We start from the raw sequence: 20,991 nt of genomic DNA on the forward strand, positions 1-20,991 counted from the left end.
AGACAAACATAAACTTAAGGTGCCGTTCCGATCTTTAACGCGGCTAATCGCGACCCACAAAAATTTAATTAAAATGCCACTATGATAGATAGTCATAAAGTAGTATATGTCATAAAGTAGGATGTTTTTGAATTTTGAGGACTATAGTCTGTCATAAAGTGGCATTATAATTGAATTTTTCGGAACAAAAAAAGATCGGAACGGCACCTTAAGTTTATGTCCACAGTTTGTCTATACTTTCGCATTTCTACTGGTCGCCATGCTAGGGCTAATGTAAAAAGTAGGTTGTACCACTGTGGTTGTACCACCACTTCTGTCTTGCCACTCTACTCGGAACTTTGACGACCTCTGTGGCTCAATTGGTTGAGTGTGTGGTAGCTCAAGGGTTCGAATCCCGCCGACGGAACAAAAAGTTTTCAATGTTCCCGGGTCTGGATGTGTGTATGATATATAATAAAAATCTTAAATAACTATATCTAAGTATTAAAGTATTAAACATATTTCCGTTGTCTGGTACCTGTAACACAAGTCCTTCAGGTACTTACCACGGGGCCAGACTGATGTGGAGAGAAGCGTCCATAGATAATATTATATTATTATTATTATATTCAGGCAGGGGTTCCCAATCTTTTTCAGCCTGCGGCGCACTTACAAGTTGATATTTTGTCACGGCGCGGCGGCGCCCTTTTCTACTTAGCTATTACAAAAAGATAGGGAAATAAACACCTGTAATGATTATAGTTAGGTTAAGCAAGTAAATAATAATAAACAAAAATTTAATCATCTGCCTGCGCTTTTTATAATTTTGTATAATTCATAATATTATAATTTTATTTTATAATATTTGTGGTTATGGAAAATGATGGAGGATCACGGCGCGCGCGGCGCGGCGCCCCTCTTGCCTTTCCACGGCGCACCAGGGCGCCGCGGCGTACAGTTTGGGAACCCCTGTATTAAGGTGTAATCAGACCGAGGGGGTAAACGTCACATTTTTGTAAGTCTACGCGCCTACGACCTACGTACGTCTACTACATTATCTACCTTTGTATTAGGTACCTATGTGGTTTGTGGTTTGAACTATATATGTTTCATTAATTATTATCATTTCATATGTATTATACACCTAACTATTTACGTACTTAATGCAATGATTCATGTTTTTCATAATAATAATTATTATCCTGTAAGAGCTACTCATAACATGTTATGGATTACAATGATTTTGTTACAAGTTACAACGATTTAATTTACATCAACTTTCTTAATTTTTTTTGATATGCCTAATGCAATTGTAGCGATTGTGCAAGTGTGCAAATATCATGTGAGTGTGCAAATATCATGTGAGTGCGCAAGGTGAGTGGGTGATGATGGTCCTTGACTCCTGAGATATCTATAATAATAATTTATTGATTTAAGGTTCTAACTTCTAGCGAGTGATCGCGATCTTTTTTAACTGATCTAAAATAATAAAAAAAATTAATTTGTTGCTGAATTCTTATTATTTTTTAAAGTTAAGTCTACACAAGTGATATTATCTACAATGCATTTGCCTAAAGCTTAACATTACGAAAAGCTTATTGTAAGCTCGATCATAAAACTGACAAAAATTATTTGTAGCAATAAATTAGAATAGAAATCGATAAAATGTAATGCAACTTTGCAGTCAATTTTCGCCGATACGTCATTAAAATAAGATCGAAAGTGAACAAAATCATTATTAAAATGAGGGGCCCATCTTTGTATACTTAAAATGCATTTTTCTTTACATAAAACCGTCGATTTCCCCTTAAAAACTAATGTCCCCAACCCCGATTTGCATTGTGTTTAAACTTTTTTGGCGGCAGATGGCCGGAGTAAATGGCGCGAAATTTTGACAGAACGTGTAATTTTTGTTAAGCGAAATTGACAGCGACGATTTTACGAAAAAAAAACTTGGTATTGCGTTATATCGAACCCTTTGCCAAAGGATTGAATTCAATTACGCGATAAAAAGTAATAAAAGGGTGTTTTTTAGAGTTTTTTTGGAAAAAACCGGGGTCGAAATGTAGGTCACTGGGTGTACTTAGTGAATTAAAGTTTTTTTTCTGTCAAATAAAACGTGGCGCGCGTCTGTCACGCGTTCGGAAAAGCAAGGGTTTAAAAATAACAATGCCGTTTTAGAAAATGATTTAGAGAAGTTTTTTACGCTAATCTCGTAACGGATTTCTAAAAATTACACTTTTTTGGAAATTACATTTTTACGACACAATGAGAGTGTCAAGATGGCGATATGGATTAGTTATTGATTATTTATTGTTATTTTATGAAAAAGCGGTGATCCATTTTTAATGCGACATTTACGTAAACTCTGGGTCAACGTTAAGTTCGTTGCTCTAATATGAAGCAGAAAATACCTAGTGCTCTACTTGCCCTTTTGCTATACAAGTTAATGAAAAATAATAATAGAATGCTATACTGACAGTAAAATCTTTAATCAATAATTTATAAATGTATTTATAATCGAAAATCCAATAATAATTTACGAGAGATTCGTCCACTACTTTGCTATAATATTTTGGTGTTACGATTTACGACTGTATCTAAAACATTGTGTAACCGGTCTACTTACTTAGTTCCTAATTCTTATCTTTTAAGTTTACTTATTCTGAAGGTCAAGTATTATTTAATTTTCAATTAATGATGTTGATTGCAAAACATGCAGTTCAGTCATTCATCTATATCGATAATACCATGGCCGTGGTCGCAATACAAAATGCACAAAATGTAATTCCATGCAAATGTCGAATTATTATTACATATTGGGGTTCATTTAAATTTGTGAAAAAAACTCCCAAAGTGTAGCGCTTTTATCGTTCCGTACAATGTACTCTAGTTACAATAGACCGAGTAGGGTGACCATTAGAAGCCATCACGTTATGTATTGCAAACTTTTTTTTTATGAAATAAGGGGGCAAACGAGCAAACGGGTCACGTGTTGGAAAGCAACTTCCGTTGCCCATGGACACTCGCAGCATCAGAAGAGCTGCAGGTGTGTTGCCGGCCATTTAAGAGGGAATAGGGTAATAGGGGAGGGTAGGGATGGGAAGGGAAGGGAATAGGGGAGGATAGGGAAGGAAATTGGGCCTCCGGTAAACTCACTCACTCGGCGAAACACAGCGCAAGCGCTGTTTCACGCCGGTTTTCTGTGAGAACGTGGTATTTCCGGTCCAGTCGGCCCATTCGTGCCGAAGCATGGCTCTCCCACGTATGAATTTACTGCGATGTTTACAATACTAGATGACGCTCGCCGTTGACAACAGAGTTGGGCCAAAATTGGTTTATCGTGAGAGAACCGTACATTTTTCCGTAATCTATATATTAAGACGTGAGAGAAAAACTTTGTAACCCTTTTTACGAAAAATGGGGAAACGTAGCTGTGCATGAAATTTCGCACAGTTATAGTTTATAATATGGTGAAGGAGTGCATCGAGCTAACATTATTTTAAAATTATGCTTTTATCATATACAATGTGTCCCGACACCGGTGTCCGATCCTTTGATGTCATGATCTATGGCATATTTTAAAGAAAGAAAGAAGAAGAAATCGACAAATTGGCTCTCAAATTTTTTCTCTCTCTCAGGGTTGTGAAATGGCAGCCATTTTAGTTTTTCTCGGGCTTTCACACTAATCTGACCAGTACTTCTCATGTAAATATCCCATGAAGATAAAAAAGGTCTCATTTGATAGCTAAACTTGTGGACTACGCTTACACAGGCATTATTTTATAAATTTCGTGGAATTAAACATAGAAAAACCAAAGTTTAAGAAAAAAAACATCAAAGGATCGGACACCGGTGTCGGGACACATTGCATATTTTTAACAAATAAAACGTTACACACACTACGACACTACTACTAGGAAAAATGATAGATTTTTGAGTGACAAGCCTATACATACGAATTATACTCTTTTATTTATGGTTGAAGTCTGTTGACAACAAGTTGACAAATTGAAAATGGATTATTGTTTTTTTTTATTTAATTTTACATACTATTAGACAATGCTTAAACGGCCAGTCTGAGATCAGCTGAGTCCCAGAGACAAGAATTTGACATTGATCAGAGTAAGAATAATTAAAGACACTCATCAAATTACGTGCAACGTGCATAGCTGCATCTCTACGTATAGAATATCTATAGATAAGTAGAGATGCACTTGTATTTAATCTATTATCTACGATAAAACTACCGAGTACCGCGGTCCGCGTCTATCCTAGGTACGCCGTAGCCCGTACGGTAGATGTAGTAGTGCACGGTACTGCAGTACATAGTATATAATATATTAATATGTAGACTCTACATTGTAGAGGTATTAAATACAATATTCTAATGATAGGTCATCATACATCATCTGACATTTGTGAAGAAAAACTAAGATTGTTGTGCAAGTTATCGTGATAGTTGTGCCAGTAATGCTTTAAAAATGCTTTATAGTCATTAAGACATTACCATACATCTACATTATTTTTCAATAATGTCCTGAATACCGCCAAACGCGTGGCCACCTCACCGGCGCACGCGCCGCCCCGATTATGCATTTTATGCAAAAACGCAAATTTCGTCGAAATTTGAAACGGACCATTGTTACCCAAGACTGGATGAATAAAAATAATCGTATAAATTTAGTTTTAGGGGAAAAATGCATTCGCACCGGACTTACATTATAGCGTGTAGAATTAACGATAGTTTTTATGCACGCGACAGTTTCGAATTAATAAGATTTTTGCATGGTCAAAAGTATCGATTTTGCATCCGGAGGGAGGATAATGTTCCCGATATTTGAGGGATTACAATCAGTGGTTACATACAAATCGTAAAAATGTACGAGTTGTAGACACACAATATTTTTAGGTGCCTTTAAATTAGTAGCTTAGTAAGATGTTTTAGAACTTCAACCTGGTATTTAAGGGACAGTTGTAGGCTTAGTTAAATCATGTTTATTCCTTTTAGTATATAGAAAAGTAAATGTGTTTATGTACTCTATTTCACTAGTGTTGAGTTGAGTACCACTGTTCTACACAGTTGTGGAACAGCGGTACTCAACCTTTTTAGGGTTCCGTAGTTTTATACGGGCAACGAACACGTTTTGGTCTTGGTCTCGTGGGCTGCAACCAACATATTTTTTTAGTAAGTATAAAAAAAAACGTTCTTCAAAATTATCGGTTTAAAACTGGTTTTCAATACATTCACGACAACTTTGCATTTGCCGGTGGGAGTTAATTTAAAAATGGTTTTACTTCATGCGGGCCATTGATAAAGTCCCGGCGGGCCGCAGGTTGAGTATAGAAGGTATCTAGAAAATGGTTCAGATTGAGATTAGGGTGCTTATAGCATTTGCTTCTTTACCATAAAGTTAATATACCTAGCGGAATAAAGAAACAAAGGCCTGAGCAAGAGAGATGTCACTATCTGTAACACTGCGTGGTAAAAAGAGACGTGTCATACATGACAGCAGCACTCTTTTTTTGACGTCCAGTCGGCACGTGCCGCACGTTGATAATTTAATCTCATAGAAATCATGTTCAATCATGCTTGTGTAAGTGTATAGTGTATACGTACACATATTTTTACACAAATGAAACCAATTTCGGTTTTGTTTGACAGCTCGAGATTGTTGCTCTATTCCGCTAGGTATATTAACTTTATGTTCGTTACTCAATCTAGTCAAAGACATTGAAATTGGGACACAATAAAAGACGAATTTGATTCTCATAAGTTCTGTATTTCTTTTGTACTTTGACACTATTCACGGTATTCTCTCGAGGCCGTACATTTCGCTCCGCATTCACAAAAAGCAACTTAAAACAAAGTAGCCTTAGGGTAGATATAGTAAAATTAACAAGTATCAAAATTTATTTTCATTCGCTACCAAGATTTTGAGGACCGACCACACTTCACTTTTGCAGAACAAAAGTAAGATAAACGCCAAAACACCTTCTGCACATCGGATGTATATAATTAATATTTAATAAATATTTTCATAACTTACAATTCGTAGCTGCCTCTAGATAGGTAGTAATAGAATAAACACAATAGTACGGAAAACAATCCATTCGATGGTTTAAAAATATTAGTATAATTCATTAGATATAAAATAATTCTTACGTAGAAATAAATACTCATAATCATTGCGAAGCTTCGTACTCATTCAAAAATAATAATTCGAGCGAAAACACACACAATTCATATCCCTCACATTAATAATAACAAAAATATATTATTAAATAATACACATTATTGCTAATTCACTACAAACTTCGTATAACAATAATTATTATCTAAAACGTTTGTTCAAATTGAATACAAAGGTATTCAACGATTTGAGGACGGAACCAATTTGATTGGATCCTTTATCTTTTTGGTGTGTCTACACAACCATTATCAAAATAGCCACATCGTTTAAGATTTGCCATAGATTTATTTGTACAAGCCGGAAAAATACTCTGCAGAATACAATAACAAAAATAGTGACCCTAGCGCCACCTATTTAGTGCTTTGTCACTTTATTACATTAAAAAAATCTTCTTGATAGGTCAAAATATATAAAATTATGTTGAAGAATCCTAACAATGAAGATCTTCAACTTGAAGTATAACAACATAAAACAGCTTCAGTGCCCGCGATAACCAGTGTATGTTCGAACAAGAATATTTACATTATAAATATCATAATTTTACTAAGGCACGATCAATTTTATACTAGATATTTTAGTGTTTATTATTAGCATGGGTTTCTAACAAGCTTTAAATACGCCCCATCGCATTGCGTTAGATAAAATAACAAGCTAATGTTAATTTCGTACCAACAACTTTTTATTATAAAGTTGCTTGGAAATCTTTTTTTTTTTAATAAAGTCGTACGGAAATATCAAAATATCTGATCTAATAGTACTATATACAAAAATATAATATACCAATAAATATCGTCTAAAAATATAATATTGTATCACAATTATGCGTAAAGATATATTTTGTAAAATACAATTTCAAAAACATAAAATTTACAAACCTTGGTTTTGGTCAGGTTCGTTTTAAATGTGATCATAGATTACCACAATATCTTTCATTGATCATAATATTATGACGGATGAAATAGCTTGGATTACTGATATCGATATATAAAAATATACAATTATTATTGTAATAATATTAAGATACATAGTAATAGGTCTAAAATTATGTATTATTTATATTAGCACCAGCTGTTGATGATAGAAACAGTCTTATGACTTATCTTACCAGAGGACCTAGACAAGCGGCAAGCGATTATCGTAAACGCCAACGCCACAAAATGTATGGGATTTGACATTAGTATTCGCTAGCGAAGCGATGACTTATGTCAAATCGCATACATTTTGTTAGCGTTTACGATAATCGCTTGCCACTTGTCTACTAGGGCTGGTGACCACAGTTGGACTTAATTATATTAACATTTGTTATGTGTATATCTTTCTCTGTTACACTCATGGTAACAATGAAAGATAGCATGATCAACGATATGATCATTATAATATTATTTCTGCAATGTTTTCACGCTAGACGGCAGCAGCAGCATAGACAATAAACAACTGTATGTTTTGTTCGACGTTTGACAACGTTCCTGTCAATATTCTGATATGACGTGTGCAGCATGACGGATTTTGGTCGGATTGTTTACTGTATGTGCTAGTAGCGCCCTCTGCTCCGATCTTTGCGTAACATAACCTCCTTTTTTTGAAGTCGGTTAAAAACACATGGTCACCGGTACAGACAAGTTTTTACTGTACTTCAACTTTTAATGTGTAAAGTGGCCACATTTTGGCCATATTAGGACATAATATTACTTATTTAACCTGTTCACACAATTCTAGAGTCTAGACCATAACAACCATTGCGTTTTGTGGTGTATGTACAAATGTGTGCGTAAATATTTACAAAAATATCAACAATATATTAAATAGGTAACTTCATGTATTATAACAACTTACTTTACAAAATATACGTTTTTGGATGGCAAAAATACCATAATGTTACTTAGCATAATAAACATATATTTTTATAATATAACATTCTATAAAACATATACAATTTGCTGATATATTTTATTAATGCGTCATTATATGACTCAGGAATATTAATATAAAAGGCACATTTTATCACATATCATATTCTGCATTATGCACTCTGATAGCAAGAATGTTTTAGTTTAACATTATAGTTTGTATTGCAAATATTTCAACACCATATAAAATAATAATATTGCCACATATTTTCGGAAGACAACAATATAAAAATCGGTAACATATTATTAAGGTATTCTGACCGCAAGTCTTTCAAGTTATTAATTATAAATTTCATAGTTTTACATTAAACATAGTGTAAAAAATGTTATACACTGGTAAGGCTTTTAGGTGTGATATGTATTGCTGTAAGATATTATAATCTTACATGTTTCGTCTAGTTTAAAATAGGTCTGACTAAAAAGGAATTGAACAAAACAGCACCGTTAAGCACCTGGTAGCCTTTCGAAGCGAGCGTATGTAGCGTCAGTGACGCCGCGACTGTAAAAAATGTATGATTTGGCGTAGGTAAGTGACGTCACAGACGCGTTAATGTCGCTGTGCTCGACTCCAATTTAACCACTCCAAACCATACAATTTTTTCGTATGACCTTTAGTGTCACATCTCAAAATTTGGTGGCAGCGGTGGGATGGAGTTATCGGTTTAAATATGGAATATTTTTACGGATTATAAAGTCGTGTTTATGAATTATTTCTAAATTGTGGTCAAATTCGTATCGATGTCGTTTGGGGTTCTTTGAAATGCTTCAAAGTTTTGCACTAAAACCTAAGGTCTAGTAAAGTCATATTGAGAAGGTTCTGCTTTTCGCAGTTTAGTGAAGTGCTTGTTTGAGACGTCTCTATGGATTTTTTACTCCAGGAGACAGAAAGTTTCAAAGTCTCTATATCAACAAGTTCTGTGGGTTTAGAAGTCTCAATAGGAGGTTCTGAAGTCCCATCACCACATCAGGCGCCAAGGTCCATATCGAAGCAGTGGTGGCGATGGTGGGAGTGCGGGGCGTGTGGGGCGTGGTGCGCGCCCAGCACCAGCCCGTCTCCCAGCCCGCCCAAGCCCAGGCCCAGACTGCTTTCAGATAGGGCGGAACCTGAGAAAGTGACGTTATTTGGTGACAACGTTATATTTTCTTATATCTTTAAACGAGCAATTTTTGTATACGATTTTCATGAAATTTAGTATATAGGGGGCGATAAATCGATCTAGCTAGGAATCATTTTTAGAAAATGTCATTTTATTCGTGTTTTATCGAATACCGAGCGAAGCTCGGTCAAATAGCTAGTAATTTATAACGCATGGGAATACACCCAAATTACGTGGCAGCTTTTTTGTAAATTTTTAACATCCTGTTATACAAAATAATATTATGTGGAGAATTTTTCACGTACTACTAATGCACTATCGTTGGCAGATGGCATACCCACGTTATTTGGGCGGGTTACTTTAAGCCAAGCCTATAGACTACGATGAATTGTTTTAAATTTTAATCCGACCGAACATGTAGGTACGCCATTTGTATGTAAGCCAATTCTCTGATGATACGTCAGGCAAGATTCTCGGGCTACATAACTTATTATCTTGCAATACTTTCGTTTTTACGAACGAAATTTTTTTACGAATTCTTCGTCTTGATTATGTATGGCGTAAGTTAAAACTCCGCATTTTAAATTCGTAGCCGATTAAAAACCAGTAGAATGATCAATACTCACTGGGTGGTTGCGAGGACAGGTCTATGTGCAGCATGGCGCACCGCCCCACGCCCAGGCCCAGCGACGTCGGCGACGAACACAACATCGGGTCTCCTGAAATCAAATAATAAAATGTTCAATTGTATTATACTATACCCAACAAAATATTTCATAAGTAATAACTAAATGTAAAAGTATTTGTTCGCCGGCTAGGTAACATCTGAGCCTCGTGTGGATATTGATATCTATGGGTTTATTTCACAGAAATGGATATAGTTAGAACTGCCATATGTATGTACTTCGCGTGCCATCGCGTTCCCAAACGTTGTACATACAATGTCAAAATTTCGAAAGTCTGTTCTTTAGTCTGGGCTCCACCGTTATCGGAATCGGACGTCAATCGGAATTCTAAAAATGTCTAATTGTGCCGTATTGGGCTGTGGAAATTCGACTAGAAACGTTGGTCTAAATAGTGGATACGTTTCTTTTCATCGGTAAGTAATTTTATTTTTAAATCATGTGTCCTTTATTTTAAAATCAATTATTTAATGTTAATCGTGGGTGGTTGTAGTTTTTACCATGAAATCTACGTAACTGCGTGTGTACCGCATGATTCATAATACATTGCCGCTTTAGTTAGAAAATTATAGAGCCCGTTCTGTTTGTCCGCTATTGAGCGCGCAATGGAAATAAAACAATCGATACTTTCACTCATATATTTTATACTGTCAAATGCTTTAGTAAAATCTACAAAGGCTAAATAAAGAGGTTTATTGAATTCAATGTGTTTTTCTAGAAGTTGGTTAATAGTCTGAAGGTGATCAGTGGTAGAGAAGTTATGAAGGAATCCGGCTTGCTCTGCTGGCTGTTGTATATCAAATTTGTGGTCAATGCGGTTTAATATTATTTTAATAAATGTTTTATACAGATGGGAAATTAGACTGACTGGTCGATAGTTGCTTATACTACTTTTGTCTCCTTTTTTATGAAGCAGTACTATATTAGAATGACACATCTTGCTTGGAAGTTTACCGGATTTAAGTATTGAGTTAAAAAATTTCGTTAAATGTGGTAGTAAAATAGGTGACCCGATTTTAAGTACTTCAGTAGTTATGCCATTGAGAATTTTATATAATATTATGTACTTATATAAAATTCTCGTGTCACAGAGTTTGTGCGCGAACTCCTCCAAAACGGCTCAACCGATTTTAATGAAATTTTGTATACTTACGTACAATTTTGTAGTGTATTATTATTATCATATATAATAATATGATAAAAAAATTTTACTTATAATATCTATGGACGCTTCACGCCAAACTACGTTGGTGGTGGTTGTCGGGAAGAAGCCAAGAAGCCGCTTAAACTTGTTTGTTACTTTGTTCTGTTTATAATGTTTTTGTCACTTTGTATATTTTTTTATGTACAAATAAAATATTAGTAAATAAGTACCTTGTGTGACGGGGTTGTGGGAGTCGTCGTCCATGAGGTCCTCTATCTGCGCCAGGTTGAGCACCGCGTCGCTCTCGTCGCCGCCCAGCAGACCAGGAGTTGGGGACGGTAACCGCATCTGTTGAAATCATATTTAATTGATATATAGATTTCTGATGTCCAATACTAACGCTTACGTGTTATTTTTATAATTATACTAGCAACCCGCCCCGGCTTCGCACCGGGTATAAAATATAATCTAGCCACTGAAAAAAATGATTAAAATCGATTCAGCAGTTTTGACTTGTATTCATTATTACTACCCGTGGCCCGCATTGGTCGGTACTGCCGCAAAAGCTACTTCCCGCAATTTTTTAATCTGTAATATCTTCAAAAATATTCATTTAGATCATATGCTGTAAGGGGCCATAGTTATTTAATTTGATAAGGATTAATGCTGTATTTATTAAAATTGCTTCGAAAATTAGCCATTATTTGTCGTAAAAAGAAAATGACATAAAAAAATTATTGTGGGATATCCATAAGAGATAGACATATACCATCGCGGAGTTTTCTGTAGACCATTTCAATGTGTACAATGCTTGGTACATTATTTTGATTTTTATTAAGTAATGCTTTTTTACATGTAAGTTCGTTGTCTTGTACTCGTAAACTATCAAATAAAAGAGTCTCAATGCTTATGCTCAACAACGAGTTCGTTACTTTTATTAAGAGCGCAATGATTCACAATTTCTTTTCGAAACAAATTCGAAAACTTAACACTTACCTACTTACTTTTAATGATTACTTAACTTTTACTACGAGTAGATAAAACTTTGACTAATCATTGAACACTGAGTACGACCGTAAGTGTTGGTCAAAGGCGCAAATTCCGCACTTATCGAATCTGAGTGAAACGATCCTGTGAATCGTATCGAAAAATCGTTCGACTTAATTTATCGCCATCATTACTAGCCCTCAAGACAGTATTTACCTTAATATCCTTGTGGTTAAACAGGTGCTCCGTGGGCTCGAGGCACAGGTCGGGCTCCAGGCAGTCCAGCGACAGGCCCTCGTCACGGCTTAGAGGGGAACATCCGCCTAACTTCAGACCGTCTGAGGAATATGTTGGTGTATTTTAGTAAGAGCACAAGATTTATGAATCAGCAGATCATTGGTATATTGTTCGAGATAGATGTTTAGACTTTAGAGAGAACAACAATTAACATTCTCAAGAAGAAGTTCTCTTAAAGAAATAAGATGTGCTGATATAATAATCAAATAAATTTAAGGGGCTGTTTCACCGCTTCCTGATAAGTGCCGGATAAAATATCCACAACATCCAACAGAGAGTGTATGAAGTATCTAGTTGTGGATAGCCTGTCCGGTGCTTATCAGGGAGTGGTGAAACAGGCCCCTTAGGCTATTTACGTAAAGGCAGGGCCGGCTTTATATTTTTAGTATAGGCCACTTTAATTTTGCCGCCCCTATGTACGAACTCTGCCGCTATCCTAGGACGCTGCCATCACCCCTAGGACGCCATAGGACGCTGCCGCACATAGGCCATGACCTATACTGCCAATACATAAATCCAGAGCTACGTAATAGCTGACATACACGCTAGGTCACCTGCGCAGGTCGAAAAAACTGCACACGTCTATTTCCACACATATTCCGGTCTACCTGCGGAGGCATACCTGTACAGGTGGACCTCTCCGGTAGACCGTAGCGTGTATGGCTTGCGTAAAGGTCAGTACCTAGTGCGTCTAGCGCGGAGAGTGGCTCGTGCGGCGTATCCCGCAGCAGGTCAGGCGGCGCCTCGCTCAGGTCCATCATGCTCGGCTCAGACTTGGGTAGCACCACCTCCTGGAAAATACATTAAACAATGTTATTAGACTTATTAGTTAAATATTGCTTATAGTTTATACTATAACTTACCCTATTGCCGAATATCTTGTTAGTTAAGACCATGAGCGTAGCCACACTGGTCACTGGGGCAAGCTGGGGCGCTTGCCCCACCCTGTAGGCCTACTACATAACCGTTTTGAGACTCAAACAATCGGACGAGAATGCTGCGTCCTGCTCTAACGACGTCATTTCACGTTTGAGGTGGCGGCATTCTTGTCCGATTGTTTGAGTCTCAAAACAGTTTCATGGTACAAGCCCTGGCTCTGACCTATAAGGTGCCTAACTAAACAAAAAAGTTTTTTTTAACTAAACAATATCCGTACAGCTGGTAAAGGCTTTAAAAGAACGTGGCGAAAAAAGAAACTAACGCTGCCATCATACGAAAACCTCATTTTTGACAGTTCTCCTTTACCAGCAGCGCTCCCGCCGCTTTGGTAGGTTGACTGCTGCCCCACCCTGAGCCCAAGCCTGGCTACGCCCATGGTTAAGACGACTGTTAATAAGAATTTTTAAACCCTTTTTACTAGCCACCTCCTATCAGTATCAATCCTTGTTGTGTCAGCTGTTACGTTGTAACTTTAATAATCCTCAATACGGGTCTTGAAGCCTGAAGGAACGGTTTTTAACCGACTTCCAAAAGGATGAGGTTCTACATTCGGCTGTATACATATACAAGTGTAACAAAACATAGTGATAATACTTTAGGGTGTGTATGTGTCCATTATGTCGAGTTCACTGTGTAAGTAGCAGCACTAAAAGAGCTATTTCTTTTGTGATTTGTATGGTCAAGCGCCCCAGCTTCATAAGTTTGCCCATACAAAAGTTTGAAAAAAGTGACTGTTTCAGCGCTGTCACTTTCACAGCGAACTCGATATAGGGGACCCACTACATAATAAAGTTAATATATCTACCTAATATAGAATAGAGCAACAATCTCGAGCTGTCAAACGTAACCAAAATTGGTTTTGATCTGTGTGAAAAATATGTGTACGTATACACTTACACAAGCATGATTGAACATGATTTCTATGAGATTAAATTGTCAACGTGCGGCACGTGCCGACTGGACGTCAAAAAAAGAGTGCTGCTATCATGTATCACACGTCTCTTTTTACCACGCAGTGTTACTGATAGTGACATCTCGCTTGCTCAGGCCTTTGTTTCTCTATTCCGCAAGGTATATTAACTTTATGCTACATACCCACTATCCATACACACCCTAAGGGCGTGCACTACCTGATTACACGGAGTTTTACCGTCCGGCGATCGTAACTTTCACGTTTGCCATATAAATAAGGTAGGAAATCGGGATGCCGCACCGCGCCGGATGGTAAAATTCCGTGTAGTGCACAAACGCCCTTAGGCATTATCACTTGGTTTTGTTACACTCTGTATATTATTTTATCTATGTTTGTATGTTCAAGGATTACGTCCGTTTGTCGTCCGATTTTCAAAATAAATTTTTTTGTTCTTTATGAAACTCACCGGTAGCGGTGTATGTGCGGGCGCGGGGTGCGCGGGGGGCGGGGCGGCGGGCGCGGGCTCCTCCGCGTCGGGCTCATCGCGCGGGGAGGCGCTGCCCTCGCCAGATACTGGCAGGCCGTGCAGTCGCGCTAGACGCTCTAGCTCCTGAAATTAACAACTCACGTCATACTTATGGCGAGGATAAAGTCAATTTGTTATTCCGTGACCTAGTTCCAATATAATAACGAAGCGTTAAAAAATATGAGATATAAAGCACAATATTTAAAATACCTTAAACCATAAACATTTTAATAAAACGTAATACTTTGGCTGTAATTAATTTACAAACTCACCTCCGATAAAAATCTATTTCATCGAAATATAAGTATTAACTAGGATAATTATACATTTTATTTGAATAAATTGTTAGTAAATCTATATTAAAATGCCTTTAACCGAACAATTTTGTTTCTTAATGTTTATTTCCAAAGATATTAAAAAAAAAACGTGAAAAATAGAGAAGATCCGCCCGAGTAACTGGAGTTTTATGCTAAGCTAAAATGAATCTTATTGTGATGCGTATACGCTTGGTCTTTGGTTGTGTGCAAGGTTATCGTTTTGGATTGAGATTAATCCGCGCCTTAATATTATAAATGCGAAAGTGTATTTGTGTGTTAGCAGTGTTACCTTCTTCACGCCGCAACCGACGAACCGATTTTGCTTTTTTTTTGTATTGAGATGCTTTTAGCCCCGGTATAGAATACTTTTTATCCCGGAAACATGTACGGTTCTCGCGCGATAAACTAATTTTGGCGCAACGGAGTTGCGGGCGTTATTTAGTAGGATATGACACTATAAAATCTATACTAATATTATAAATGCGAAAGTATCTCTGTCTGTCTGTCTGTCTGTCTGTCTGTCTGTCTGTCTGTCTGTCTCGCTTTCACGCCAAAACTACTGAACCGATTGCAATGAAATTTTGTACACAGTTATTCTAGAGTCTGAGAAAGGACATAGGCTACATTTTGATGTGGGAAAATATCTTATTTCCATGAAAATATCGATGAAAATTACTTCGCATTGCGCGTGGCCAGCGCTCATCCCGGGGGTCCTGGGTTCGAGTCCCGCAGGCGGAACAAAAAGTTTTCAATGTTCCTGGGTCTTGGATGTGTATTAAAATAATATTTCAAAAATCTTAAATATATTTTATGTATAATATTATAAAAAATCCAGAAATATATCGACGCGATGCAATGAACATTTTAGTTCTAATACGATTCAACAGATGGCGCTTTTTTTTTTACTTCGTTGTAACATAGAACTAATCATACTTATTAGTTATTATGTTTTTGTTTATAGTTTTTAATACGTTAGAATATTATGTTTAATAATATTATCACTTGCTATAATAATAATCAATCTATCTTATCTTATAGAACTCCTACTGCATTTCTAAGGAGTTCGAGTGTGTTGTGTTGGCCTATATTCCATCCAGAAAATATTTTTACATTTTAATTCTAATATATGAAAACAGATGGCGCTTTATTTTTTACTTCATTATTATAACAGAACTAATCATACCTACTTTATGATATATTATTGTTTTTATTCATAACTAGCTGTTGCCCGCGACTTCGTCCGCGTGGACTTTAGTTTATAGCGCGCGGTGTCAACAAAATTTGTATCAAATTTAAAAACTTTTTAAAACCCTGGTAAGTGGTACCCCTCTTAGGGCCGCGCAGCGCGCTACACCGGAATGGCAGCGCTGAAAGTGCTCGCCTCGCCGCTGCCATTCCGGTGTAGCGCGGCCCTTAATTAATCAAAATACCCAAAAACAGCTGTGCAGTGTGCACATAATCTGTACTAATATTATGAATGCGAAAGTATCTCTGTCTGTCTGTCTGTCTGTCAGTCTCGCTTTCACGCCAAACGCCAAAACTACCGAACCGATTGTAATGAAATTTTGTATACTGATAGTCTAAAGCCTGAGAAAGGACATAGGCTACTTTTTTACTGGAAAAAAGGGTTGTAAGGGTCGTAAATTTGTTAAAAAAATTCATAATAGATGGCGCCGTGCGTCTTCTACATCGCGCTGACGCTTGCTCAAAAGTCTTTCTATAAGAGGTGGTATCATCTTACATTTAAGTCTCGATTTTTTTCGATTGTTATATCTATTCTACGGTATTAAATAACTCAGTACTTTATCTGTGCAGGCAGTGACGTAACCTTAAGACCAAATTTCACCAACGACTGTTAAAGTTAATGCTCGAATTAGTATCACGTTAGCTGTTTCGTTTTTCATATGAATGAAAGAGAAGACAGGATATTTTAACAAGCTGTTAACACTAACAGACGTTGGTGAAATTGGGGCTAAACCTATCAATGATAAATAGTTTATGGGTAAAGTTGTGTAATTGGGGGGCTAAATAAGCTTTAAAATTTGGCATAATATATAAAGTTTAACATACAAAAATGAAGTACTTATTGTTTGCACACTGCACAGCTGTATTGATTTAAGGGGTACCAGGGTTTTTTTATAAAAGCTTTTGACACCAATTTTGTTGACATCGCGCGCTATAAACTGAAGTCCACGCGGACGAAGTCGCGGGCAACAGCTAGTATTAAATAACATAGAATTTCGTAGAAGTTAGATAGCAAATATAGCACGAATAAGAATCAGAATATCAGTATCAGACACGTATTGAATATTAATGCGTGATCCGTGTAGTCCATACTTTATCATTTCGTCAAATTTGGAACTCTCTAGACGAGATAAAACTCTAAGCAGAAACCCTAAAAACAACCGTCAGACAAAAAGAAACCTTATGTAAACACTAAACATGGTTTAAGGTGAATTTTATATACCTGTATCCGTAACATGAGCTTCCTATTATGTATCTCAATCTGCTTCCTCCTCTGCTCGCTCTGCTTGAGTCTGTTCACCTCGTCCCTTAGGCACTTGATGTAGTCCACGCTACTCTTGAGTATCGTGCCCTTGTTGGGTCGCACGTCCCTTATGACTTCGTAGAAGGGATCGTTGGTTTTAGGGAGAAGGGTACCCAGTTCCTTTATCCTATCGTTGATGTTGAAGCGGCGACGGCGTTCAACTGAAAGTGGAATATGATTGTATGATGAACCTGGTCACAAAAAAAAAGAGAGATTTAACCATTTCACAACAAAAACTAATGAAGATTTTGATGAAAAGCGTGTTATATATTTTAGGCTTAGTATATTACTCTTTATTCGCAAAAAGTCAAGTATTCGAATACAACGAAATGAAATCTAACACAGCTTTATTGATAAAGCATCTTTGCACCTACGGCCGTTATTAAATATACTTTGTAAGTGTAAGGGGACTGTGGGAGAATTATAGGTGGCAGCACTTGTCTAATAGATAATCAAGTTAACGTTTCAGATTTGCGCTACCAGTTAGTGTTTAAAGTATAAGAAAACGTAAAGGAAGTATAGGTAGCAGCACTTATCTACTAAATAATAATTTTTTTTGTTATTGGCGACACCAGTTCGCAGCTGCATTGTTGCGCAAGTTTCCTATACTAAAGCCCGTTTCCTCAAGATTTCCTCGACTCGGCTCAACCTCAATCCACAAAAATTATGACGTTTCTTTGAACAAGACATGATTTTTGAGGATTGAGTTTGACTTGACGAACGTTGTTCGTAGAGTCCACATCTTGAGGATGCTCCGGTGTTGGGGCAAAACGCGCATCGGGGTTTCAACATGCATGGTGATTAAAGTTGAGTCGAGTGGAGGAAATCTCGAAGAAACAACTAATGATAGGCTGTAATCTATCTCCATCCCACTAACTCATGTTATGGTTGTCCTTCTTCTGCCTGTCCTTGGCGAGCGCGTGCATGTCGGCGTCAGACAGGTTGGCGTCGCCGGCGACGGAGCTGGCGGCGGACGGCGGCTCGGACGACGACAGCGGCTGCCCGCTGTCCAGCGACAGGATGTCTTCCAGGAACTCGTCCGCCTGGAGATGTTGGAATTATCGGTTTATGATTGTGATCGTTTGGCTGTAACGTTAATCCTAACGTTACAGCCAAACTATCACAATCAGTGTTTGGCAGAGTTTGAACTTCGAGATCTCTATGGCACGGCGAGGAGTCATTATTTTTTTAAAATTTTATTTATTTATTTAACTCAGGCATCTTGGCCCATATTATAAATACCTTATAGACTAACATACATATTACATACAATTATACTAAAAACTAACACTAACACTAAAACACTTATTATTAAGTTAGTTATTGGTGAATCGCAATAATAATATTAATACTACTGTAGTATAACAAGTAGCTTCTCAATTTTGAAGCATATATTTTTATTTGGTTTGGTTTGCAGTACCTGCGTACCTCACATATTGCTGCGTGGACGTACCGCGCAGTGTTACCAACCTACAAACACTATTTACCTCAGAGTTAGCCCCCGCGGAGCATATCCCGGGGCTGAGCAGACTGGAGGTGGAGGCGCGGTCGGGGGAAGAGGCGCGAGCACCCAGCTCCGGCGCGCTCGCCACCGCCGCACCGCGAACATTGTTGCCAACCTGAAAATAAATGTTGCCAAAAAAAATAGAAAGCGTTGCCAACTTACAGATTGCCAACCTAAAAAATAAGGTTACCAAATATTTGAAGTAAGTAAGCAGTTAGATACATCATAATATTAATCTATACCTATAGTATTGTCTATGTTCCTATTACCTATACGAGGGCTGCTATTTATGTATCCGGAATTAAAAAAAGAAACAAACATATATCATTTAATATGGTTTTATTGCTTTTCAAAATATTCGCCGCGATGATCGACACACTTTTGCATACGCTGGAACCAATTTTCATAGCACTTTTTCCATTCTGATTGAGGTATCTCCAAAACGTGCATTTTGAACGCATCAACAGCCTCTTCGCGGCTCGAAAAACGTTGACCACGTAATTTGTTCTTCGCGTATGGAAATAAAAAGAAATCGTTAGGTGCCAAATCAGGGCTGTACGGCGGATGACCAGTCAATTCGATCTTTTGACCCTCCAAAAACTGAGTTGTTTCAACTGAGGTGTGACAGCTAGCATTATCGTGATGTAATATGATTCTGCGTTGTCGGTTGTCCTTTCTTATTTCTTCAAAGACTTCTGGTAAACAAATGGTCGTATACCATTCAGAATTAACCGTTTTACGATTCTCTAATGGCACTGTAGCCACATGTCCATTAATTCCAAAAAAACAGGCGACCATTTGCTTCAGGTACTTTTTGCACGAGTAACTTTTGTTGGTTTCGGCTCATCTTGGAACACCCACACCGTTGACTGTTGTTTAGTTTCGGGGTCATATGCATAGATCCAAGATTCATCACCTGTGTAAATATTATAAACGGCTTTTGACGTACCACGGTTGTATTTTTTTATCATTTTTTTGCACCAATCGACACGAGCCCGTTTTTGATCGATTGTCAAGTTGTGCGGAATCCAACGCGAACATATTTTTTTTACAGCCAAATGTTCGTGTAATATCTTATGTATGCTCGTCATACTTATGCCTAAGGACGCCTCTATCTCGCGATATGTAACATGACGATCACGCATTATTAGTTCCCGCACAGCATCTATATTTTGTGGGACAACAGCTGTTTTTGGGCGACCTTCTTTATTTTCATCCGTGAGCATAGACCACCCACGATTAAACTCACTGTACCAGTGATAAACAGTGGTTTTTGATGGTGCTTCATCTCCAAAAGTTGCGGTGAGTTGAATAAAGCACTGTTGTTGATTTAGCCCACGCCGAAAATCGTAGTAAATCATTGCACGAAAATGTTCACGCGTTAAATCCATGGCAAATGAAGACACGCAATTTTCAAAATGACGCCACAATGGAAAAATAATTGACAGTCACATGAAACAAAATGTATTCTTCAACCAAAGAGTTCTATTTTCAAATGTTGTAATTACTTTTTAAATATTGTTCTTGTAAGTGGCCAGTTCCGGATACATAAATAGCAGCCCTCGTAACATAATCGTTGACGATGATAGGTTATAATTCAATTTTTTATTCCAAAGAATTATACAAAATATGTTTTAGATTAAAACCTAATTATGCAGGAAAATGTCTATCGAAAAGAAACGTTCCCAGAAACATAATAATGACATTCTGATAATCAAATTTTATCATCGTAACAAAATATGCTTGTGTATATTTCAAGCAGTTTATTATTATGATCTTTGCAAGGTTGAGGTTAGAAATTCATATATTTTAAAAATAAAATAGGTACCTAGTACTCGTAAGAATATTATGTTAATTATGACATAATGCATAAAATACTACAGCACATAACAATTTATTTTATTACAGTTTATACAACTTACACGGGAAAAACTATTTATATATTTATAGAAGAGA

The 20,991-nt window shown here is 37.1% G+C and overlaps 1 protein-coding gene across 5 annotated transcripts in view; it reads right to left on the minus strand.

The window, feature by feature from the left end:
* Positions 1-7,699: 7,699 nt before the first annotated feature.
* The window catches only part of LOC121736508 (transcription factor EB), a 127,742-nt gene continuing 114,450 nt past the window's right edge, over positions 7,700-20,991 (minus strand). For 4 of the 5 annotated variants that reach the window (XM_042127742.1, XM_042127741.1, XM_042127743.1 and 1 more), the window contains 9 exons: positions 19,019-19,150; positions 18,409-18,574; positions 17,451-17,692; positions 14,607-14,750; positions 12,971-13,079; positions 12,208-12,329; positions 11,235-11,352; positions 9,804-9,896; positions 7,700-9,184 (listed from right to left, as the gene is read on the minus strand). In XM_042127742.1, coding sequence (XP_041983676.1) covers positions 9,045-9,184; positions 9,804-9,896; positions 11,235-11,352; positions 12,208-12,329; positions 12,971-13,079; positions 14,607-14,750; positions 17,451-17,692; positions 18,409-18,574; positions 19,019-19,150 — 1,266 coding nt within the window. In that variant the 3' untranslated portion in view covers positions 7,700-9,044. The remainder of the gene's footprint in view (positions 9,185-9,803; positions 9,897-11,234; positions 11,353-12,207; positions 12,330-12,970; positions 13,080-14,606; positions 14,751-17,450; positions 17,693-18,408; positions 18,575-19,018; positions 19,151-20,991) is intronic. The other variant, XR_006037031.1, reaches the window with a different exon arrangement.

This window comes from Aricia agestis, chromosome 19 (genome assembly GCF_905147365.1).
Source record: "Aricia agestis chromosome 19, ilAriAges1.1, whole genome shotgun sequence".
NCBI classification, from domain to species: Eukaryota; Metazoa; Arthropoda; class Insecta; order Lepidoptera; family Lycaenidae; genus Aricia; species Aricia agestis.